We start from the raw sequence: 23745 nt of genomic DNA on the forward strand, positions 1-23745 counted from the left end.
GATTTGCCATACTGAGGATGGCGAGCTCTTGACACGCCTGTCCTTGTCACACTCGTTGCCCTCCTGGGTCATGCACTTGCCCGGCGTCTAGCCCTCGCCAGCGACACCAGCAGCCGTGGCCGACGTAATCGCAGAAATGCCTCTCTTGCTTACGCTCGGTCGATGAATTCTGGTCGCCAGAGTGCTCGGTTGCGTGTCGCACAATTGTGAGGCGCTAGCCCTCTGACGTATTGGTGTGGAGTCGCCAGCGGCGAGGGCTTTCTCCGGGCTTTTGAGGTTCGCCCTGTACTTGACCTTCCGCCGCTCCTCGTAGACCTTGACGCGCGGTTTGCTTGCCTCACGCCGGCGCTTGATCGTGCGGCCTACGTGGGGCGAGACCCCTTACCAGCGTCGAGCCGCACAACTGGCAGAGGACCGCTGTACGCGGTCCGCCCTCCCTTCCCCTCGGGCGTGTTTCACTTGATTGTGGCTGCAGTACGGGCGTTCGTGGTGCGCTGGGCGAATAACAAGGAGAGAAGGGCGCGAACAACCCGGAGCGCCGGAGTTGTCATGTCGATTCCGAGGTAAGAAGGTTACGGCGAACATTCCAATGCCGCGGGTTTCTTGGCGTGGCGCGAGGAGTGGAGGAACAAGGCCAGCAGCTTCTGGCGGATGGCCTGAGATGTCGACAACCGTGCGCGAGACGACAATTAGGGAAGGGAAACCCACTTCAAATAGTGATAGAGAACGATGCGCGCACCGTTGAGCAAGGCGCAATGGTGCTTGCACTCGAAGATGTCAAGGTGCCAACCTTAACGATAATGCGAGACCCCCCTCCCCCCCGGGGAACCTTCTCAGGAGTTCGTAGAACTTCGTGTTGTTGCCGTCATGAAAGCGTGCTGTTAACCCGAAGTGACCTGCTCAACATGAATGCCCTCTTCCAGCGCCTTGCACATCGAAGCATTGCCAGCATGCTGCATGGGAGCGCTTCTTATCGCAGGCGCGCGGGTTCGTGTGGCGATGCCGGGCGGCAGTGCCGGCGGGGAAATGGCAGAACAGTAGGCCGCAACCCGCGCCTATCCATCGGGAGAGCTGCACTTGAGGCGGGCAGCAGCGTGCGCGTTGGCGGTGCGCTCGGCGAAGGAGAGGGCAGGTCGGGCACGTACCGTCTGCAGGGCGGGGTCCGTCTTGTTAGCGCCCTTGTGGGGCAGGTCGGACTACCAGTCGAGCGCGACGGGGTCCTCTGCGTGGCGAGACGCGTGGTGGAAGGATCCAAGCAGCTCGTGTCTGACCGCCCGGAATATCAACTACTGTACAGTGCCCGAGAATGAAGTAAGGGTAAGAAACTCACTTCGATGCGATGTTAGAGATGATAGAGCACGACTCGCCCGCCATCGAGAAGCGCGTATCTCTTCTGACACTCGGACACATCAACTCTCCAGCCCGAGAAGAAACTCAGCTTTTCTGGAGAAGTCGCGAACGGCCTAGAGCTTGGTCGATTTGCCATCATGAATTGCAATGAGGTAACTAGACCCAAGGGACATACCGCCACCGGGCGAGGTCGAGCGGGCCGCCCCAGCACCTCCCACGTACCCCGCGGACGCGGAACGAGGGCCCACGAAAGAGCATGAGGGGATACGCAAGCCAGCTGGTGCCATGCCACGCGCGTGAGGTGTGCGCGCGGGGACGCAGAGTCGCACGGGTCGGGGCCTCGTCCGCGGCGAGCATCGAATACTCCTCGGGCTCCGAATCGTGCATGAGCAAGTCCTGCTTTGCCTCCATGGGGACGCGCTGCAGAACACGCTTGCATGTGGATGCCGGTACAGCCGCGACCCTCTTCTCGATGCGCTCCACGGCGACCGCGACCCGATGACGCAGGACCTCCTTCTCGGCGGCGGGGAGGGGGTAGCCGGCCCGCTTCGCGATCTCGGTGAAGCAGATGATAGCCTTCACAAGCTTGCCAGTCAGCAAGGGCACATGGTTTGGTGACAGGGAGCATACCTCGTCTTTTGAGTAGCTCTCATCGCGGCGGAGAGGACGACCACGCGCTGCGTCAAGTTCGTGCTCAAAGTTCATAGCGTCGAAGTAGGTGATCTTAAGGAGGGGGCGGAGGATCCTGTTGGTCAGCAGATACTCAAGTCAGCTGGCCTCTCCTCGTCGTATCCGAAGAGCTTGTTGTTGTTTGCGTGCCCAGACGCGCAACGAACTCTTCGCCCTCATCGCTGTCCACTGGCTCCTCATCGTCGTCCTCGAGCGGACTCGAGCGGTCTCCTCCCACTGCTCTCAATCGTGGTCGTTCTCCTTGTCTTCCAAATCGCCATGGTCACTCTCTTAGTAGCACAGGGCGGGGGCAAACGCGCGCTAACCCTCAAAGAGATGCTTGTCGAAGTCTAATGGCGAGGAGGTCCCGGTAAAACAGGACCGGGGACTTGTGAGACCGCCTGCAGCTGACGCGCTGGGAGCTTGAAATTGCTGTAGCCGACGATGAGGGAGGAGTGCGCGAGCCATGTGCGAGCCGAACGCGCACAGCATGAGAGATGTGTGCGAGGCGCAAGTTAGAGTATTACGATACTAAGCCGAAGAAGTGTGCGAAAGGGCGTCAGAGGAGATCTGGAACGGAGGCGGGGGAGGAGCCTGCGGTCTAGTCAGCCGCGTCAAACGTGAAGAGTTACAAACGTCCAGGCTGCGCTGGTTGTCGTCCCCGCAATGGTTAATAGAGTAAACCTCCCCGCCGCCAGTTGCCTCGAGCAGGTCGTCGGTGACTTTCCCCTTCACAGGCTAGGCAGGTTCGGTCTCAGCATCAGCACAGACGTCAATGGTGACGCGGAGCTCACCCTGCTGCGAGATACTTACTCCTCGATGTAGAGCAGAGCATCGTCATCGCAGTCTCAGTCAGAGTAGTTAACGACGCCTTCGCGCAGGGATGCGGCCGGGTTTGGCACTTGTGACGGGATGAAGGGTGCAATGGAGAAGCCTGGTGAGACAATCGAAAGTGGAGGGGTGATCCCGATGGATCTGCTGTCAAGGTCTCGAGGTACCGAGGTAATAATGGCCGTGTCACCAGAACTCGCCCGCATTCTGTTTATTACAGTTCTGTCTATATATATAGGCTCGAATGGCAGTGTGCTGCACTATAACCCACTAGGTATTCACACCTGCATGACATGCGCCTAATACTTCTGGAACTTCTCCCGTCTGCTATGTTACATCTAATGTTGTCGCCGGCTAGGCTGCATGACCTGCATGATCAATGCTGTTGAGAGAAGGTGTACTGGTGCCACGTGACTCAGCGAAAGGTGTGGCGATGTGGCTTCTCTTGGCTCCAGAACTCTCTCGATCTCTCGCCGGCCCGCCGGCCAACGTTCAAGGATCAAGGAGCCAGCTGTTGTATCCATGTATCCTCGGCCTCCTGGCCGCCTGCAGTAGCTTGCGCATTGTGTATGCGCTCTGTCTCACCCAGTGCTCGCGACGCGTTGCGAGGGCGCAGGGGTGATCCGCCGGTACCATGGTTCCATGCCGTCCACTAAATTCACGTTTGGATTAGCAGGTGTGCCAGAACGACGGCCCGACGGGCTCCCTACCGTTCGCACTCGCAGCTAGAGCTAGAGCCAGGGGTCATCCGAGGGGCCAACGCGTTGCTGCTGCCAGCGGCCTCGACGTCATCGAGTCCTGGCGCTGGGTAAATTGACCTTGCGCCCTCCAGGGGTCGTCGCAAGGCTACTCAGATCCAGTCAGCTCTGCTCAACCCTCGGGGCTGTCGCTGCTCGCTTCTGCTCTTCCGTCACAGTGGTAGCCTCGCCGCGGCGCACTGACGACCAGAGTGTATCACGTGTATTGTCTTCCCTCCTTTCAGATACCCCACGTCTTGTCAGACTTCTTCCCCCTCTTCTTTCTTTTCCATCCCATCATCTTCCTGTACATCGTTTCTGAGGCTGACGGCTTGATAATGGTAAGTGGTAACCTTCTCTTGTCCCCAATCTGTTTCCCGCCCATCCTTTCAACCTGTCCGCTGACTCAACCCCAGAGTCGCAAAGCCAAGAGTCGCAAGGCTCGTCTCGTCGAGAGCGACGAGGAAGACATAATCTTCCTCGGCCACAGAGTGAGTTCTCATCAGCCTTCTTGCCTCCTTCAACTCTGACTGACGTTTCAGAAGAACGACGAGCCCATCACAATCTTCGACAGTGACGATGACATAGCGGGATCTAGCGCAAAGGTGAGCTATCCCGTCACCACCCAGTGCTCCCTCATTGCTCTCCGTCGCTTGGCTAATATTTCAGAAGCGTTGTTCCAGCTCGTTGAATGCTGCCGCCGGTTCGGACTCGAACCTTCATCTCCCCTCATCGACGTTCGGTTCTTCCAGGACCAGGCACGCTGGCGCGCCAGCTTCGACATCTGCTGCCGCTGCCCCCAAGTCTTTGGCGACTAGCCTCCAGTTCGCCTCCGCTGCTCCTGCTCCCGACTCCCATCTCGGCGCATCTACCTCGCGCCGCAAGCTTCGTTCGACCTTACCTGGCGCTCTTCCATTCTTAGCCATGAGTGCATCCGATACCGGCCTGTCCGCTTCCTCTTCCTCGGCGTCGTGGCGGGTCCAGGCAGCCCGCAAGGGCCCCAGCAACGCCATCGCCTCCCTCGACGACTCTGACGAGGAAGATACCACAGAGCCCGAACGCCCTTCCACCGAGGAGGAGGAGCAGGACTTCGTCCTGTTCATGGCGAAACAGGGCGAGCTTCCCGAGGACGAGGAAGACGAGGAGGAAGAGCATGGTATCCCGCAGGTTCTGAACGAGGAGCAGATTGTCAACGACCTGCTCTCTGCGACTGGCAACGGGGAAGTGGACGAGTCCACTTACGGGCAAGAGAACAAGTTCCTAGGAATCGACGACGTAAGTCTACTCCCGTCTTCGATCACGACTGACTTGGAAGCCCGCTCCTGCTTCACCCCGTTTCAAGGTGCCCGTCGATGTCGCAAAGGATCTCGAGCGCGAGCTCGACGCGGCGCGCGGCCGCCCCCTGGAGCCGCACGAGAACTACAGCACGGCCGAGGTTCGTGGGCCACTGCTGTCTGCTGCTAACAACTGTAGATCGTCAGGGCCATCAAGGTCCTCGCTTCTCTCGCTCCCGACCCCGACATCACCATCTCCCCCATCCAGCTCCCCACCCTCCGGTACCGGTTCCAAAAGTGCCTCGACGCACTTGGTTCACGAACTTCGGGCTACAACAACAACTACACGCGCATCATGAGTCTCGTCCCCGTCGAAACGCAGTTCAGGGTATTCTGCTACGCCACCGAGCTCTCAGAGCATGCTCTTCTCGCTGCAGCTTCCCCCCCAACCGAAGCGCAGATTAAAGTGCGGGCCGCAGAGACTCCAGCGTTCAACGATCAGAGCTGGATGAGCTACACGCTGGTATTCCTCGCTACAGCCGATCTTCCCTTGACCGACTACGAAGGATCCGCCAATGCCATGCCCTCGACCAGCCCCGGTGGCGGCGAAGCGCGCAGCGTCACCCATCTCGCGGCTCTCCGCCGCGGTACGAAGGCCAAGATATACGAGGCCATCCGAGCTGCTCCCGGTCAAGTGGGGATGTTTTTAAATGCTCGATTTGATGTCAACGGCCACGACCGTCGCTCGGCTGTTCTCACCGCGGTGCGCGTCTGCTCTCAATACATATGCGAGGTAAGTCCCACTCATGTCTCGGCAATAGGACCAGCGCTGACGTTGCAGGCTGTGCGCCATGAGTGGTGTGTTTCGTTCCACCCCTCTTCTCGCCACTTCTCCACTGCTGCAGGTCACGAGTGGTGGCCCAACCGCCCCACGACGGGGACCAACATGCAGACGCCTGCCCTCCAAGGAATGAGGTGGCTCCCTCCTCTTCCAGTTGCCGACCGCCTCAATAACGCTCGCCAAGCTGCCCGCTCCAAGTGGTCCTCCGACTGGGGCCGTCGTTGGCGCCGCGCGTATGCGTTGTCTCCCAAAGGCCGAGAGGCTCGGGCCAAGTACTACTCGAGCGAGCTCCACTGGCGAACGTTGCGCCGCTGGCGCAAGGCGAACATCAAGCTGGTGCGCTCCTATGAGCACCGATGCCGGGCCAAGTTTAAGGCCAACCTGAAGATCGCCGAGGAGGCCGTCGCCGCCGGCGCCGACGCAGCCAGTCTCCCCGACGCCCAGCGCAGGGCTCTCACACGTCGCAGCAACGACGTAGCGAGAGACAAGGAAGCGTTGTGTCGTCCGCAAGGACGACCGCCACGACCTCAATCGCGCAAGGGCCGCTGGAGCTACGGACAACGACCTGACGGCGCGGCAACGCAAGACGCAGCGGCAAGTAGACCGCGACAAGCAGAAGAGGGAGGAGCGGAAGGAGCTGGCTGCTCGCGCCGAGGCCGCGCTCGCGGCTGGACTCCAGCCCAGCGCAGCCGAGAGGAAGGCATACGACAGTCTGGAGAACAGCAGACGGGGTAATCGCGAGCGAATCGCGAAGAAGCGAGCCGCCGAGAAGGCGAAGCAGTCTGGAACCTAGGGCCAGCAGTGGCTACAGTGTGGCGGAGTGACATAGGAGAATTACTGTTTAGTTACCCGTAGTATGTCTGTGTATGGACAAGTGTTCCAACAAGGCAAGGTGTCCGGGGCATTAGCCCTCTCTCTCTCTCTCTCTCTCTCTCTCTCTCTCTCTCTCTCTCTCTCTCTCTCTCTCTCTCTCTCTCTCTCTCTCTCTCTCTCTCTCTCTCTCTCTCTCTCTCTCTCTCTCTCTCTCTCTCTCTCTCTCTCTCTCTCTCTCTCTCTCTCTCTCTCTCTCTCTCTCTCTCTCTCTCTCTCTCTCTCTCTCTCTCTCTCTCTCTCTCTCTCTCTCTCTCTCTCTCTCTCTCTCTCTCTCTCTCTCTCTCTCTCTCTCTCTCTCTCTCTCTCTCTCTCTCTCTCTCTCTCTCTCTCTCTCTCTCTCTCTCTCTCTCTCTCTCTCTCTCTCTCTCTCTCTCTCTCTCTCTCTCTCTCTCTCTCTCTCTCTCTCTCTCTCTCTCTCTCTCTCTCTCTCTCTCTCTCTCTCTCTCTCTCTCTCTCTCTCTCTCTCTCTCTCTCTCTGTCTCTCTCTGACTATCTCTACCTGCGGCCAGGCTGGAGCGGTTCCTGCGCCCCTTGCATTCCCATCTCGGGTCCAGGAGTCGCGGCCAGGTGCAAGATGGACCACACCTACCAGGACGACACGGGGCCATCAGCGCGCTACGCGAGCCGAACAACCGCGAGCTCCGACGTTCTGCTGCCCTTAAGCTTGTGCGCTACAAGCAGACACCGGCCAGCCGCTAGCTAGCAGCAGGCAGAGGCGCGGAGGCGGCCCACTGCCTCGCCTGCACTGCGGAAGAGCGGACCGCTCAGCGGCCAACTCCTCTGGGAACCTCATGAACAGGAGCCCGAGTGTAGCGGCATGGGCATCAGCCTCGTCCACTGGCACGAGTGAAGGTGTGGCTGATAGGACAATGCAAGAGAAAGACGAAGTAACATCCGAGTCATCGTGACCAGACTTGACGCTACGATTACAAGTTACTTATAGATATGATACTGTGGAGATCGAAACAAGACACACCGACTACTCGGCTCTGGCCCTCTCCCTCTCAGCCCTGTGCCTCCTGCGGCTGCGGCTCCTGCTCTTTCCCCTTTGCGTTTCTCTACCGCGCGCGCTCTCCTCGTCGGGGTGCCTGCCAATACGTAGCGCAAAGCTAGACAGGAGGGCAACAGTAAGGATTCCCGCGGCGCACAGGAAGATGGCGGGTGCGTAGATGCCAACGGTGGCCGAGAAGAGGTTGGCCATGATCATGGGCGACAGGAGCGCGCTGCCAATAGCGCTGAGCACGGCGAGGGCGCCAAAGAGCGCGCCCGCGTCGCGCTGATTGCGCAGGAACCCGAGCGCGAGCGAGTTGCACGCGGCGGAACCGGGAGATCCGAGGGTGAGGTACGCCGACGCGACGACGAAGATGACGGCCGAGTTGCCCGCGTTCAGGCCGAGCACGAGGAAGCCGACGACCTCGATGAAGAGGCACAATCTCGTGACCGTCAGGTCGAGGGAGAGGGAGCGTTTCGGCTGGCCCTGGGGCTCGGCGCGGTCTGTCGCCTCAGACGTGTTGGCGGGGGCGCCAGCCCCCTCCGTCTCGCGGAGGAGGGGCGTCGCCTCGGTGGCCGGCTCGACGGTGACGGGCTCCGCGACGGAAGGGGCGGTGAACCACGGCTTGACAAAGTACATGGCGGCGGGCATGATGCCGAGCAGGACGGTGCCGCGGCACAGCGCGATGAAGGACAGATACGGGCCAAACTGGGCCGTACCCCAGCCAAAGGCGTAGAAGGCGTACATAAACTTGATCTGGAGAACGCCCATGATCCAGCTGCCGAGGAAGAGCATGAAGGCCACAATGGGCAGGTTCCAGTCCCGCTTGCCGTCAATCTTCTCTGGGATGAGTACCTTGAGCGGCTCGAGGAACCAGAGCGAGCGGCGGACGAGGCGGCGCAGACTGCCGATGGAGCGGCGGACGGTGCGGTGGCGCGACGTCGCGGCGCGCAGGCGAGACCATCCGCTGTCGCCGGGAGAGGACTCGGGGCCGGGTGACACCGAACCCATGCGCCGAGGGCCCATGCGCTCCCAGTGCATCTGCTCCTGGTCGCGCTCGCGGCGCCTTTCCGCGGCGAGCTTGGCCTTCTTGGACAGCTGCAGGCGAGACTCGGAAGACAGACTCTCAGGAAGCAGGAAGCGGAACATGATTGCCGTGAAGGCGTGAAGGGCTATCGAGATGTAGAATGGGAATAGACTGTTGTAAGCATTGCAGAGGTGACGGGGTACTCACATGTTGTCGCTGAGGTAGACGACGGCGGAACTTGTGGCAGGGCCAAAGAGGAGACCGAGCATGAGCGAGCCGCCGACCTGCGAGAAGACGGTGGCGCGGGAGCCGGGCGGTGTCACGTCGGATACGTAGGCGTGGATCGTGGCTGTTACCGTGGACAGACCACCGAGCAGTCCGTCGAGGACGGGACCGACGAGCAAGACATACATCTTGCTCCGCATGAGCAACCAGGGGTGGCTCGAGAAGTAGAGGAAGCAGGCGTCGTTCAGCATCAGGCCAAACGCCACCACCGCCATAATCTTGCGGCGGCCGATGCGGTCAGACACGCCGGCCCAGAAGCCCGTCGTCAGCGCCGACAGGAGCCCAGCAGTCATGGTCAGAACCTTGGTCAGCTGTGCGGCGGCAGAGGCAACGTTGGGGTCCTCCTTGCAGAGCTTCGGGTCAATCTCGGGATAAGGGTGCGGCGAGCTGCTGTTGTCGCCGTCGGGGCCGGGAGAGCCGTCGCCCTTTCCAGCGGACAGGTGCTCGTTGATCTCCTTCTGTGCGTCGATGAACCACCTCGCGGCCGGAGACAGAGGCTCGCGCGGCGTGATCGGGGCGGGCTTGCCGGGCGCCTGGATGGGAGCCTCGACATCAGGCGGGGACGCAAATGTCAGAATCTGGGCGCCAGTGCCCGGCATGTGGGTGTAGGCCCTTGGCGCGACCTCGATGCCGGCGACGGCGTTGCTCGGCGTCCGGGGCGGGTGGACGAGACACGCAATGTCAACGATGAGCTCGGCGCGCGGGGCCGTCGTGATGCCCATGCTGAACGTGATGCCGACGAGGAAGGGGATTACCCAGCGCGTGCTTGGTTTCCGCCACGCCGGCCGGCGCGAGATGCTGCCGTCTCGCACATTGTCCCAGTCATCGGCAGAGGCCGTGCGGGGGTTCTCTGGACGTTCGTCGCCGTCCCATCCCTCAAACCCGGAACCGGGAGTGCCGTCGCCGTCGGCGAGGTAGCCAGTGTCGGAGACCCGGCGTTCGTCCCCCTTCGACGACCGGTTAGGCGAGAGCGAAGACCCGACCGGTCTGCTTCTGGCGCGAGGAGAGCGGGACCGCGGCGATCGGGAGGAAGACGAGTCGGGCGTGCCCGGGCGGCTCATGACGGCTCGCTCGAGCATGCCTTCATCGACCTCGATGGCGAGAGGCGTGCCCGCAGGCACGTAGAGGCGCTGCTGCGCCGTTGCGCTAGAGCGGGAGCGGTTGTGTTCTGGCCGCTTCGGTGGCATTGTTCACAGTTCGGACCCGGGATAACGTGATCTGCAATCGGGGTGATCAGCCTGCCGTCCTGGTCGGCTTATATGCAAGAAGAAAACCCAGTCGGGATCAGCAGAGTCGGATTGGCGCTGTCTTCAAGACCGAAAAGAGCGTGGGGACGTGGGATGATGAGAGCTGGAGCGCGGAATGCTCGGTGATGAATCAGCGGTGTCGGTGTGGCCGTCGGTCGCTGTCTTCCCCGAAATCACACCGGTCAAGATCGCAAAGATGTTGAGAAAGTGTGTGTATGTCAAATGTATCGAACGTGTAAGCACACAACACTTGTTGGTGCCGAATGTAACGGCGGCGACGCTGCGGGGACTTATCGATATCGGTCGCGCCGGCCCGAAATGGTACCAGTGTCGGATTCGTGTGCCGATAGCGCTGGTGGTGGCTGCGCAAACACTAGCGTCGATAAGAGATAGAGTGTGATACGCACTGAAGAGATGTGCAGAGTCAAGATCGATGTCGAGCTGGAGCGACCAGATGTCGAAATGGAGCAGCGGCTCGTGGATGATCAAGGGGCCATGGGTCTAGGTCTCGAAAAACGGGCCGCTGCACGCCTGCACTTGGTCGTCTGACGCCTGACGCGTAAGTGTAGAGACGGCGCCGAGAGCGGAGCGCAGAGGACGAGAGGATATACACCGTACCGAGGGAACCCACATGGGGAGGGGCGGGCAGGACATCACTGTCGGCCGAACCCGATAGTCTTCCCCTGCTTCAGACCCCTGCCCGACGGGCCCTCGGTGGGGCTCAGCAGGGAAGGCGAGCGGCGCGGCTCGTACGCCGAATTCGCCTCTCTTGCCTTTTCCATCATGGATCCGCTGCTTGGTTACAGTTGTACCCATCCTACCGCTGAATTGCATCTGCAGGGAACGCAGAGGTCGCCGCCAGCACCGAGCTGCGGCTAAAAATGGACACTGGCCCAGAAGAAACCGAGAGCCCAGACTTGCGTCATGTGCACAGTCCCTGACGACACTCACGCTCATCCCTCACGCCGCACACGACACCGTACGATCGTCCCTATAATCACCATGCAACATTCACTCAAGACACGATTCATACTTGTTCCCTCGTACACTTTACTTTCGACACACAAACAGTCTACGCTGCCGGAGGTGTAGTACCAAGGGCAGCGGCGCGAGCTAGCGACGCGATAGAGCCAATGTTATGTTGATTGGTTGGGTTGGTTGGTTGTTGATGCTAAATGGGCAGATGTTGTGGCTATGGCTGGTACTACTTGGTCCTTTCCGAGCGGAAAGGGGATGAGAGAGAGAGGAAAATGCCCAGAAAATGAAGCAACAAGGTTGTCTACTCTATTATAAGGCGGCAGTGGTGGTGATACAGGTACCTGCTCAGCTCTAGTGATGGTACGAGTTGTACGTCGGCTTGTCGGCCGCGCTCTCCTTGCCCTTGACACGGAACTGGGCGAACACGGGGATGTGGTCCGAGGGGAAGTACGCGTTCGGGAACCCGACGACCCGGCTCAGGTACTTGCGGTCGACGTCGCCGAGCACGCTCGTCACCTTGAGCGAGCGCGGCGAGTAGAACACGTAGTCGATGGCCTCGGCGAACGTCGGAGTGTAGTTGGTCATCCGCATTTCGCCAAAGCTCTCGCACGACGACTTCAGCCCGAGACCGTGCTTCAGGCCCTTGTTCGTGTACGGTCCGTACGTGTGGTCCATAAAGTCCTCGTGGTTGCCCGGCACCTCGCCCTTGGTGATGTACTCGTACACGCCCGAGTTGGCGAGCGAGTTCAAGTCCACGCACATGATGAGCGGGATGTCGCGACCCTTCTGCGTCCGGTCGTACTTGGGCGGCGCGGGTCCGTCCTCGCTGGCCGGCTTGGGGGGTAAAGAGGCAAAGTCGGCCATAACCTCCTCGAGACGCTCCATCATCATACCGATCTGCACAAGCTTGACATCTCGGAACCGGTGGTCCCAGTAGATGTGCGCGTTGGCGGCGACGAGACGAGCTCCAGTCTTGATAAACTCGAGCAGCGCGACGGTCGCGATATTGTCGCGCGACATGACACGGTTGAACATGTCCTCCGTGCGCATGTCCGTCTTGTGCAGAGCAATCTGGTTGAACTCGATGACCTGCGTCTCGATGAGCTGGAACTTGTCCCGCTTCCAGAACGTCGCACAACCGTCAATGAGCTTGGCATCGTCGGCCGACATGGTGCGAGCACGCGTGCGCGGGTAGTGCGCGCCGTCGTAGCCCCGCTCCTTGAGCTTGGGGTAGAACCACTCCGAGTACTGCTCGCTGTCAATCTCCTGCAGACAGACAATGTCAGCAGAAGCGTTGACGAGTTCCTCGAGGAGCGTCTCTCGGCGGTACTGCCAGTCGAGGGCCCACGCGGGCGTGTAGGCGTACGAGGTCGAGGGGGCAAAGGAAGGGCAGAGGATGTTGTACGTGAGGACGGTGAACGACTCGGTCTGGTCGGAGGGAGAGGAAATGTCGGGCTCGATCTCGATCCAAGTACGCTCGGGAGGAGCCTCGCTCTGATGGATGTCACGGTAGTGGGCAATCAGAGCCTGCGTTCCCTGGTCGGCGATCATCTTGCGCACGTTCTCATCCATCGGGTTGCCGTCGATACCAAGGACCTCGAGCTGGTAGAGGCCGCCGATCTCAGTCGGGAGAGTGGTGAGGTTGTTGTCGAAAACGAGCAGCTCCTTGAGCTTGCACAACACACCAATCTCAGGAGGCAGGGAACCAAGCTCGTTCGATGTCGCATCGAGAAGGGTGAGCTGCTTCAGGTTTGAGATCGCAGGCGGGAGGACCTTGAGGTTATTGTGGTTGATGTACAGTGACGTGATGTGCGAAAAGGCGAACAGCGACGGTGACAGCGTCTTAAGCCTGATACCGCCGAGATCAAGGCCGGTCCACGGCTCATACGGCTCTTCCTGCTTGGACGCCGGCGCGGGCGGCTGCGCAGGGTTCATCGGGTCAGCCACAGTGGTTCCAGCAGTTGATGAAACAGTGGTCGCGTTGTCGTCCGCCGTGGCTGCCGTGTTTGCGGGAGAAGCGGTGATAGCGCTCGACGCGTTCCTTCGGTGAGTTCCGTTGGGTGTCCCTGGCGTGCCTGCGGCCGACGTTGGGCGGTTCGGGTCCATGATGGTGACAGCAGCTGGCTTGTTGCTCATGCGCGAAGCCATGGCTGCCGAGCGTGCACGGTGATGAGGCGAGCTGGCTACCCGAGAAGTTTCTGCGCGCAGGAGTTGCTGCTGCCAGAACGGAGTCAGGGGCATCGCAGCCTCAGCCGCAGCTCGAGGTGGGCTCGTCTGCTGGCTGCCGCCAAAGCCCATGCCGCCGCCGAGTCCGCTGCCGTACTGTCCGGGACCGTGTCCTAAACCCATGCCGCCAGAGTGCTGCTGCCCGAGGTGTAATCCAGAGCCGCCGCTGCTGCCGAAAGGCGTGTGTTGAGGACCATGGTGTAATCCGCCGTGGTGGGGGTGAACATGGGGGCCGGGACCGTGGTGGCCTCCTCCTGGAGGACCGCCAAAGATCCCGTTGGCGCCGCTGCTGCCGCCAAACGCACCGGAGGACATGGGGTTGAAGGCGGCTGGATGCCGGCCCCAACCTCCGTTGCCTCCTCCGTTGCTGCCGCCGCCATTACCGCCTAGCGGTCCTCGGCCACCAAGGCCGATTTCACCAATCGGTCCGGAGCCGCCCGCGTCGTGATGCTTGGCCTGCGAGGAGCCGGCCGCTTGCTGAGAGTAGAACATCCAGCGGTGGGTCTATCCGGGGAGCTGGTGGGTGTCAGCAAAACTTTCACGTCAAGACGCAAGAGTCCACACGAACAAAGAGTGCTGCTGGAGAGGATTCGAGGATCCCGAGGGGTTGAAGACAAGGATTCGAGAAAAGAACGAGTCGCCAAGGGGGGAGGCATGAGCGTGCCGTGTCGCCTGGTGAGCGTCGGACGTAGAGGCGTGCCGAAGCCGATGTGGCCAAGAGCGCGCGCAAGGGTTAAGAGGGGAGGATTAGGTCACTGAATGGCAACAGCTAATGTAAAATCGGCTTGCGAATACAATAGCGTGTCTGTCGAGCGTGGATGCGGTTGGTATGGATCGATTACGGGGGTCGGATGTGCAAGGGGGGTTGCAGGATGACGGTCGACGAAGAGGAGGGATGCAAGCAAGCAGGCAAAGGGCAAATTGCGTGGCGAGCGGACGATGATACTACCCTATGGATGTCGGGAAGGGATAGGATTATCGAATGTGGGGCTAGCCGGGTGCGTGCTTTGCGCGGATTGCTCTGCTTTGTCGTTGTCGGGCCGATGCGGGGGCGGCGGGAAAGCAGTGGGCGGGGTTAGGGTTGGGTTGTGTGCTGTGGGTAGAATGAGACAAAAGACGCAGTGGTGTGGTCGAGAGTAGGAGGAAGGGGTGGATGGATGGAAGTGAAGAGTAGTAGTGACGAAGGGTGATGAGTTGGCGAGGAGGAGGCGTGCAGGACTGTCAAGTGCGGGGTGGATAGGGGAGAGGGAGCTAGGCTGGTGGTGAGTGGACAGCTCTCAGCTTTGCTGGGCCGTCATGCCTGGGCATCCTGGCTGTCCCACTACGGTGAGCGAGCGTGCCAGCCTAGCGAGCCAGCATCACCCAGTGATCCAGTGATCCTCTCAGTCTCTCAGCCAGTCAGCCTGCAGCATTCGTGCACCAGAATCACCCACCATAGTCGAGTGCCGCCCAGCCAGGACATACCCAGCCCAGCCTGCATAGCGCAGTTCCAGCCAGTCAGCACCGTCAATCCCTCAGGGCTCCGCCGCCAGATTGAATTCTGTGCGCGTGCCTTTGGCCCTCTCCACCCTGCCCGCTCGCCACAGGTGCCGCACATGAGCACCACCACACGGCGTTTCGGTGTTACATTCCCCACCACAGACCATCCACCGTGTGCGCCGTGCACGCCCACCATGGCACCGTAGCCACCGTAGCCACCGTAGCTACCGCACAGCGTACCGCGGGCCTGTGCTGCCACGCACCGCCGTCCGGCGCTCGGGGCTGTGGCAGACTGTGCAGCCGCCCACACAGCCTAGCTGGGCCGCATCCATGCACGGCACTTTCCACAAACCAGCCAAAGTAGCGTACGCTTCTGTCACACTGACTCCTGCCGCTCTATTCTGCCGTACGGACCTGATGCCGTGACCGGTCATCCATCTGACCCTAACGTCGATCCCACTCGAACACCGTAAACCCATTGTCCCTGCCTCATTTCACTTGCGGCTGAGTGCATTCTCGATCTCTGTTCTAGCCGTTCTCTTGTTCAATACAATGTTACATGCGCAAATACAATAGATGAATCTCTTAGCTTCTACTTCTCCTCAATCGCCGCCGCAGCCACGGCCGCCGTTGACCATTGACTGAGGCACCATCCTTCGCGTCGGATGAAACAATTAAGCCTGCTGATCCTCTGCTTCCATCCATCTGCGATCTTCAACTCGCAGTCGCGGACAATGATTAGGTTCTTCTCCATCATATCGGATAGGGGTTGACAGTTTCGTTTCATCAATAAGTCTTCGTTGAAGGTTAGACAAGATGGCAAGGGGAAGATCGAGACCTGATCACACCAGTCAAGTCGATCAGGAGAGTGATGGCAACCTGCAACAGCCCCGACTGCGAGACTGTAGCTGGGTAGGGGTGAGACAGGATGAGGGGCGAAAGCCGATGCTCGTGCAGGCGTACGTGCGGGGAGCTGCCACGGCCGCTGTTACCGGGCGTCAGGGCTGTCGGCCTCAGTGAGTACCGCCTCCCATGGCTTCCCTGCGACCTCCGAGAACTCTCGGACGAGCGCGCGTCCAAATACGGCGACGTGAGCGATGGCGTTCTGCATGCCGAGCTCAATCGGCCAGGCGAACGTGTCTGGATCGTCAATGTCGAGGAATCGGGCGCAGCCGAGCGAGTCGCCGGGCGCGGGCATAATGTCCTCGGCTAGCTCAGAGTTGACCGCGCGATCCCAGGTGGTAGGGAACGAGTTGCGCAAGGTGCGGAGCGAGAGGTGATGACGCGACGCCAGGATAGCCTTCGAAGCATTGGTGGAGGCAGAAGCGGTCGTCGTCAAGAGCTTGAGAACGTCTGGCGGGATCTCAGAGCTCGTCGACGCAGGCGAGCGAGCCAGCGCACCTGGAGAGGCGCTCGAGGAAGCTGGTGACGGTCCGTGGTTCGACGCGGAGGAGCCGTGTGTTCCATTCGCCGAGCCGTTGGCCAGTGGGGCGCTCGAGGAATGGGGAGTCGAGAGGTCCTTAGCCCTCCGACTGAGCTTGTGGAGGTCTGTCGTTGAGATCTGGTATTGCGTGACGGCCTCAACAAGGTAACTGTTAAAGTCAGCGGGGAATCAGCTAGGCACTCACATGAATCCGATCATGCCACGGATAAGGTCTCGGTGCGCATCGTCAGACTTGAGCCGGCTCTGCCATCGCCCTGCGATGAAGCCGCGAAGTCCGTCGAGCTGGACGATAGAGTCGGTTTTGGTGTAACCATACATGCGCTCCTCGCAAAAGATGCGGAAGAGGTACAGACACAGCGAGTCGGTGAGGTAGAGAACAGCACGCAGCGGGTCCTCACTCACGCGGCCTCGCAGATGCCCCTTGGCACCTGCGGGGTTGAGGAACGCATCGCCGTAGCGCTTGAGAGAGTGCGCGCGAGTCCCCAAGCTGTGGCATGTTAGTTATCTCATCGCACTTCTCGTACTCACCTCTGGAACAGACTGCTCCATTGGTCCTTCGACCAATCGGCAGTTCCCTGCCCGGCCTTGCGCTCCTTGATCTCATGTCGCAAACTGCTACGTGCAGGTCGGTGCGGTGACGACAAGTGTGCCGATCTTGTGGGAGGCGTGAGACCGCTGCTGTTGGTGGCCGATATTGAGCGCGTTAATTCGTGGGAGGACGGAGTAGCAGCCGGACCGGTAGCCGAGTTATCCGTGCGAGCGCGCTTCAGTTCCGGTCGCTTGCTCGACCCCGTACCGCTCAATCCCAGCCCATTCGATTCGTCGTCATCAGAGCTCTTTCGCTTCACAGCACGAGCAAACGCCTTGAACGATGAGTACTTGGAGCTGCCTATTGAGCTCTGGCTGGCTGGACGGGGAGATGAGACGAATGTTTTGGGGAGCGATGAGGTCAGAGGCGCAGGAAGCTTCGCCAGAAGCTGAAGGAAGTCAGCACTAACGACCCCGAAAGCTACACAGATCGGCGGCCAATCTGTACTCACCTTGAGAATCTGCTCGGCATCGTTCTTCAGAGTATCGCTGGCACTCGGCGACTGCGTTGTAGACCGAGGCACGTACGCGGGACGTTTAGGAAGCGTTGATGGGGAGGGCGAGCCGGCATTCGACGACGGGGGAAGGGATGAGTTGCGGGGAACGTAGGCCTTGATCGCCGCCATGGTGTGATATGGTAGACAGACAAAGGGTGCGAAGTGATATTAGGACTGTGTGACAGCTGGGTGACAGACAGTAGAGTTCGTGGGGAAGACGGATATGGGAATTGAAGATGACCGTCGTGTGATGGAGGTGGGCCGCTGCGAAGGTCGTGTGTCGGGGGCGTTGTCGGCGCGTGTGGTGTGCGTCCAACAGAGACGGTGTCCACTATTGCAATTGCTAGCCGCAGGCGACAGATGCCAGTGCGAGGAGACCCAGAGCCTCGCTTGCGCGCTCGGGCTTATTGTCGTGCGGCAATGCTAGGGTGACAATGGCGAGGGGTCGAGCGCTGAGTGGAGATGCCGTGCAGTTGCGGTCGCTATCGCAATCGCAGATGGCGAGGACAGAAGTATGTGTGTCGAGCGATTTGGGGACCGAAGTTGGCCGTAGGAGCCTGTGCCAAAGGGCGGAGGCGGGGCAGGCGGCTACGACAGGGTTGTACCAAGACTTAGTGCTAGTGAGCCCAGTCAAGGCAAAGCGGCGAGGCGGCGGAGATAGGGTGCCGACTGGAGATCAATAGAGTTCGCAGGCCGGGAGTAATGACCGCCTTAGTCGACCACGAATAGTAGTATTGGCGAGGGGATGCCGCCGCTCGTGGGACCGTTGAAAGCAGTAGTCGATGTGAACTGGGTGAGACCGTATGCAAGAATGTCGACAGTGATGCGCAAGACCTGTGAGTCGAGCTGCGTCGCAACAGTCTAGTCGATTTCAGCACACGGATATAAGCGGCGGGTGGTTGGCTGAGCGGCACCCCGGTTATGCTGAGACGAAAGTGTTTCGACTGATAACGGAAAATCGGTGATCGCAATGAGCGGGGCGATGCACAGAGGGGGAGGCGGGGAGTAGGGGATGATTTCGGAGCGTGTATGCGTCGAGCGCGTTGTGTGTCGCGATGGTAGAGTGTTTGTACAATGCAACAAGGATGTGGGAGGAGCGAGGGGAACGGTAGGGAGGGCGACTGGTCGGTTGCTGGGGACAGGGAAGCGCGCCGAGAAGTCAAAGCCAAGCCAGGACACCTGACTGCGTTGTTCGCCTGGCTCCTGATCTTACGCCCGATTATTCTGAGTAATTCAGCGGCAACGGCCAACGGTCAGCAGGTCAGCGGGCAGCGGTCGAGACGAGACGGCCATGGGCGAGAAGCATGGCCGACCTGCGGGTGCGGGGGAGCTGCCATACTCTCAGGCCCAAACCTCGCCTGCCGCCGTCTACACTCTGGTCGGGCCGTGAAGCTCCCCTCCGATCCCCACAATGCCTCTCGGACAACCCTTGCACATACCACAGCCTGCCCTCATTGTGCCCTTCCAGCCGTCCACCCAAGATCCACTACACCAAACTTTCCTCCAGTCATCAATCACTTGTTCGCCGATGCAAACATAATCCTCGAGGGGTTGGTCACCGCCCCCGCCTGCTAGCCTGCGCCTGAGTGAAGGTATGTACCACCACCGAGACGCCGAAGCGCCTCCCGTCCGCGGCGCACCCGACATGGCCGGCAGCCGACAGCCTTGAGCGCTCGGCAGATATATGCATGCAGGGTGGGGAGCCAGGGCCTTATGCTGCCTCGTCCGAGTAGCCGCGTGCGTGGCTTGCGCAGAAGACGTAAAGGGCGGCCTCGGACCTTAGACCTGGGCCCTGGGACTAAGTCCTAGATGGCGTACGTATATTCCGGTTCGCTAACTAAGCAATTGTGGCGGCCAGGATTAGCAGCGCAGCACGGAGGCGCGCCCAGGTGCAGAAGCGGGCACGGCGGCATGGCGGTCGCCGCAGCGACTGATATACAGCGGTCGTGACTGCCTAGCGCGCCAGCGTCCCGTCGGCGGGCGCCGTTTGCGCCTCTGCGTGCGCTGTACGTGCATACGTGCGTCCTGTTCTATCGGTCGTGCATACAGCGAGGTCTGGATCGCGGATCGGGTGCCCCGGTTGCCATGCAGCGAGATCTTGCCATCAGCCTCTGACATCACTCCCGACTGAGCCTTCGAGAATGCATATCCCGCTGAACTCTGATGAAAGAGACGGGGAAGAAATATGTTTCAACGTGAGTATAAGTGTCTGAGCCAGCCGCCGGGCCGTTTGATGGATCATTGGGAGACTAGGAAACGCAGATTAAAATCCGCCGCTCACGCCGAGACGGCATGGGGCACCCTCGATAGAGACGGGGAAGAAATATGTTTCAACGTGAGTATAAGTGTCTGAGCCAGCCGCCGGGCCGTTTGATGGATCATTGGGAGACTAGGAAACGCAGATTAAAATCCGCCGCTCACGCCGAGACGGCATGGGGCACCCTCGATAGATCATCGATGGGGCTGGGGAGTGCAAGGTTACGAGAAGTTCTTAGCGGCAACATCATTAATGGCAGCAATTGGACCGGAGGAGAGGTGGAATCTCATTGCGTGGATCGATGGATCAAGGTTGGGCCTCATGCCTGGTAAGACCTGGTGTTCAGGAACAGCAGGGTTTTCAGGCACAGAGGGCCGGTTGGGTCAAATCATCCCACCGTGGATAACCTGCCTGCAGCTCGGACCTTTTTGTCGCCGGACCGCGTCCGCTGTCCAACTTTTCTTTTTCGAATCCAGAATTAAGAATCCAGAAGCCAATCCTTATCGCCTTCACGTGCCAGTCACGTGAATTGCCTCAGCAGAACGTCGGTCAGCCCGATTTTCCCGGTATCGGGTATCAGCAAGGGGTGAACTGTGTCTTGGCGCTGCCTGTTCTTCAGTCACTTGTGTGCATACTCCTGCCGCGGCGACAGGGGAACCTAGACTGCCGATTACATAGAGCCACATACGCACGCACATGCATCACCGCCTGCGTCCAGTTGCACCGCTGCGTTACCATTTACAATGCGGTCAGTGTTCAGGCTGGTGGGAAAGGCGTGTGACACAGCCCGTGCACCCTATATTACGGACTGGATTATTGGACCGCTACAATCAGGACAATGGCTAGCGCACACTAGCTCGAAGCACCGAAACACACAGGCCCCAGGCTCACAACGTCAATGCGACTCACACGCACATGTACAATGCGTAGTTGTATTGTCTGTCACCGAGGAGTGCGCACGCAACACCTAGCTCCGCACGAACGCGCTAGTGACCGAGGCTCCGTCACCCACTGTGTGTGGAGGACGTCATGCCACACACTGCTGGATATACTGGATGTGACGGTGGTGCTGGGGCGATGTGTTGGGGAGCAAGGGCCGGAGTGACAAGCGACGGACGACGCCGGATCGGTGGGTTTCAACGGCTAAAATGCACAATGAAGCCGGGACCTGACTGTGATCGCTGTGCTAAGCTGAACGGTTTGCGGGAGCAATTTTTAGACCAAAGGACGCGCCTGTGTGCTTTTCTGTAGGTGGAGTTGAGCGTGCCCCCCACATACGCACGTGGCACTGATGGGCCTAACGAGGAACCATCGCGAGGCTGGGCCGCGGGGCCGGTCCTCACGTCCCTTGGCGCCCTGTAGCCCGGCTTGATCGCAATCAGAAATGACCTCCACCACTGGTCGGCGAGTCCAACAGTGATACGGCCGTGCGGTGGTGGGTGCTCCCCCTCCTCCCGGGGTACACGGCATACTCATAGCCTCCATCCAACAACGCTGCCTTCTCCTTCCCCCATACTCTTCATCAAGAACAGCAAGCACGACCTCCCATCTACTCTTCTGTCTACCTCTTGCTCAGAGTATACCTTCTACAACCCCTCTCAACTTTTTCCCTCACCTCCGCACATCACAACACCACTGCAACATCCCACTCCTCCCCACCCCAACACGCTCCGCTAAACTCTCACTCATCCCAGTCCACAACTCTTGCCACCCCCATCCAGCGAGCAGAGCTCCTTCCCTCCCTCTCCCTGGTCTCCTCTATCTCGCTCGCGCGTTAGTCTATTGCTACCGTCGCGATGCCCCCTCAGCCCATCGTCTTCGCCTCGCCGGCTGACCCGGCCGTGGGGCTCAAGACCAAATCTTCAGGCTTCGTGTCCTTCAGTGTCGCTCCTCCCCGCGAGCCGACTCCTCCTCCTGCCCCCGTCTTGACGTTCAACCAGCGCCGCAAGAGCGCTGTTGTCGTCCCCTCCACCGCGTCGGAGCGCCTGTCGTCAAAAATGCGACCCCTCAACGTGACCATTGTCGCTCGCTGCCTCGTCCGCCCGAAGGTGCCATCGCCGCCGCCGACGAACAAGAAGCGATCATCCCACCAGACCCCCGCCGCATCCCCTACGCCCTCTATTCCTGCGACTGGCCCCGCCGTGCACCCCTACAACCGTCTCCACGATCTCGCCAACACGCGTTCCACGATCCCCTCCCCGCAGGAGCTCCTCCGAGCTGAGCGGGCCGAGGAGGAAAAGGCTCGCCAGAAGAAGGAGAACGCTGCAGCTGCTCGTGCAGCGGCAGCGCTCGCCAGGCGTCGCAAGGCTTTGCGATCCAGTCGCGGAACACGCGGTTCGAGCACGGTGGCCACCCCGACCCCGACTCCGATGATCCCGCCCATCCAGCGAGCTGTTGCCGCCCAGCGTGCCCGTTCCGCCGAAGCTGCCGCTGCCGAGGCTCACGCCGCCGAAGCTGCCCAGTATAAGCTCCCGACAACCGAACCAGAGGATGGCGGCGACACCCCGACACCCCGCACTCTGAAGCGCACTCGCTCCAGTGGGCTTGCCCCCGTGTCTGTGGGCGGTAACGGTGTCGTCAATGTCAACTCGCCTCTCCGCGCCGTTACATCTGCCGATGATGACAAGGACAAGACTGAAGTCGACGGTGCCCTGGACGAAACTTCTGCTCCCCGCAAGCGCTCGCGCCTGGCCGAGAGCGTTCCACCGACACGCGCTTCCCGACGTGGTTCGACCTCGCCTGCCGGTTCCGCAAGCAGCCTGCCCGAGGCCAGTCCGCGGAAATCGGGCGAGAGCTCCCCCAAGGACAGCGAGGACGCGACTAGCATGCGCCGCGTTCAGTCCGAGACGCAGACTCAGCCGATGGTCCGCGAACGGTCACGGCGCGAGACACAGGTGCCCGCGCGGATGCGCGACTACGACAGATAAACACTGTGGTGGTGGCGTAGATCCGTGTGTCCCCTTTGTTGTCTGTGCTTTTAGCCCGAATGTGTCTCTCTCCTCCCTCCATCTGTCTCTGTTTCTGTAGTATAATCGCATCCATCTGGTATGAAGACTGTGCATGACTCGTGTGCTATGGCGAAGATTTGTTTGTGCTTGGGGTAGAAGCGAGTGGGGGGGGGCTGCAGGGGTGGGTGACGGTGGAGAAAATTGATAAGGCAGGCGGGGGAGTGAATGAGGATCCTGGTGAATCCTGGGCGGTGAGTGAGTTGTGACAATAGCGGCAGCGGCAGGGTTGCGGCTGTGGTCCTGGCTGTGTCCTGGCGGTCTCCTGGCCGTCCTGGCCCTCCTGGCGGTGTCCTGGCAGGGGGAGGCGGGGTTGCGGAATGCCTTGGTCCGACGCGCAGAAGCTAGCGTGGGAGAGTCAGGACGGCGTCATCGTCAGAGTGATTTTCTGCAGGTGGCCGTGGGAGAGTCGGCGTCATCAGCATCAGCACGCCGTGGGAGACTAGAGCATGTGAGTACGAGTGGAGACGTCCGCCCTTCCGTGCCAATTATGACGTAGTTGGTGAGTGACAATCGCAGGGTGACGGATGATCACAGAGTGTGTGGCTTTCGAGCCAGTGGCGTCGGGGCGCGTCGACGATATATTGCACGCGTCGCTCTTGCTCGGCTCCACATAACGGATAGTGTGCGTAGTGCACAGCGCACAGTCGTCTGCGTTGTCTCTTGTGCTAGTCCCCACGTGGAAGGTGACGGTGCCGAGTGAGTGCCGAGTTGGCTGCCCCGACAAACCGGCATCGCTAGTCGTCGGTGGTGGCCGTAGTGTAGCGCGATAGTGAGCGTAGTGGCACTTGGTTCCAGCTAAAGTGAGGACCAGGTGGTGACGACCCAGGATGTTATAGAGCCATCTCGAGACCCACTTTCCAACGGGACACTGGGTCCAAGTTGACCCAGAGCTGTGGCTCGTCCGTCGCATCGTGCTGCAAACTCACCCGACGCTAGTGGCACGAACTATCAGCCGAGGTGATGTCTTAGGAAATCTTGGTATCTTGGAGGCGGAGACCTCTCCGACTTCTTTGCAGTATCTTACGAGCTGGCTCATGTTCTCTTAAACTCGAATATATGCCTGATGGCGAACGTCGCTTCCGACGGAAATACAGCCTGAGCTGCGGTGCTGACACAGATTGTGGAATGGCCCCATTCCCAGAT

General features: G+C 60.2%; 7 protein-coding genes across 7 annotated transcripts; 2 read left to right on the top strand and 5 right to left on the bottom strand.

Moving 5' to 3' along the window:
- Nucleotides 1-1055: 1055 nt before the first annotated feature.
- A1Q1_02100 (uncharacterized protein) lies at nucleotides 1056-2055 on the bottom strand (the record flags this gene model as incomplete). The annotated part of the gene is made up of 2 exons (XM_014328630.1): nucleotides 1056-1196; nucleotides 1573-2055. 2 exons carry the CDS (start codon nucleotides 2053-2055, stop codon nucleotides 1056-1058), a joined length of 624 nt encoding a protein of 207 aa, XP_014184105.1.
- A 1870-nt stretch (nucleotides 2056-3925) lies between these two features.
- On the top strand, nucleotides 3926-6437 carry A1Q1_02101 (uncharacterized protein; the record flags this gene model as incomplete). Its single annotated transcript, XM_014328631.1, has 6 exons — nucleotides 3926-3928; nucleotides 4004-4078; nucleotides 4130-4192; nucleotides 4260-4862; nucleotides 5061-5654; nucleotides 5703-6437. 6 exons carry the CDS (start codon nucleotides 3926-3928, stop codon nucleotides 6435-6437), a joined length of 2073 nt encoding a protein of 690 aa, XP_014184106.1.
- A 796-nt stretch (nucleotides 6438-7233) lies between these two features.
- On the bottom strand, nucleotides 7234-8715 carry A1Q1_02102 (uncharacterized protein; the record flags this gene model as incomplete). The annotated part of the gene is made up of 2 exons (XM_014328632.1): nucleotides 7234-7495; nucleotides 7556-8715. 2 exons carry the CDS (start codon nucleotides 8713-8715, stop codon nucleotides 7234-7236), a joined length of 1422 nt encoding a protein of 473 aa, XP_014184107.1.
- An 81-nt stretch (nucleotides 8716-8796) lies between these two features.
- A1Q1_02103 (uncharacterized protein) lies at nucleotides 8797-10065 on the bottom strand (the record flags this gene model as incomplete). Its single annotated transcript, XM_014328633.1, has 1 exon — nucleotides 8797-10065. One exon carries the CDS (start codon nucleotides 10063-10065, stop codon nucleotides 8797-8799), a length of 1269 nt encoding a protein of 422 aa, XP_014184108.1.
- Nucleotides 10066-11454: 1389 nt separating this feature from the next.
- A1Q1_02104 (component of the CCR4-NOT transcriptional complex, Ccr4p) lies at nucleotides 11455-13821 on the bottom strand (the record flags this gene model as incomplete). Its single annotated transcript, XM_014328634.1, has 1 exon — nucleotides 11455-13821. One exon carries the CDS (start codon nucleotides 13819-13821, stop codon nucleotides 11455-11457), a length of 2367 nt encoding a protein of 788 aa, XP_014184109.1.
- Nucleotides 13822-15796: 1975 nt separating this feature from the next.
- A1Q1_02105 (uncharacterized protein) lies at nucleotides 15797-17466 on the bottom strand (the record flags this gene model as incomplete). The annotated part of the gene is made up of 4 exons (XM_014328635.1): nucleotides 15797-16340; nucleotides 16437-16739; nucleotides 16781-17229; nucleotides 17293-17466. 4 exons carry the CDS (start codon nucleotides 17464-17466, stop codon nucleotides 15797-15799), a joined length of 1470 nt encoding a protein of 489 aa, XP_014184110.1.
- A 3924-nt stretch (nucleotides 17467-21390) lies between these two features.
- On the top strand, nucleotides 21391-22521 carry A1Q1_02106 (uncharacterized protein; the record flags this gene model as incomplete). The annotated part of the gene is made up of 1 exon (XM_014328636.1): nucleotides 21391-22521. The coding sequence occupies one exon, from the start codon at nucleotides 21391-21393 to the stop codon at nucleotides 22519-22521; it is 1131 nt and encodes a 376-aa protein (XP_014184111.1).
- Between the last annotated feature and the right edge of the window lie 1224 nt (nucleotides 22522-23745).

This window comes from Trichosporon asahii (genome assembly GCF_000293215.1).
Source record: "Trichosporon asahii var. asahii CBS 2479 unplaced genomic scaffold scaffold00003, whole genome shotgun sequence".
Classification (NCBI taxonomy): domain Eukaryota; kingdom Fungi; phylum Basidiomycota; class Tremellomycetes; order Trichosporonales; family Trichosporonaceae; genus Trichosporon; species Trichosporon asahii.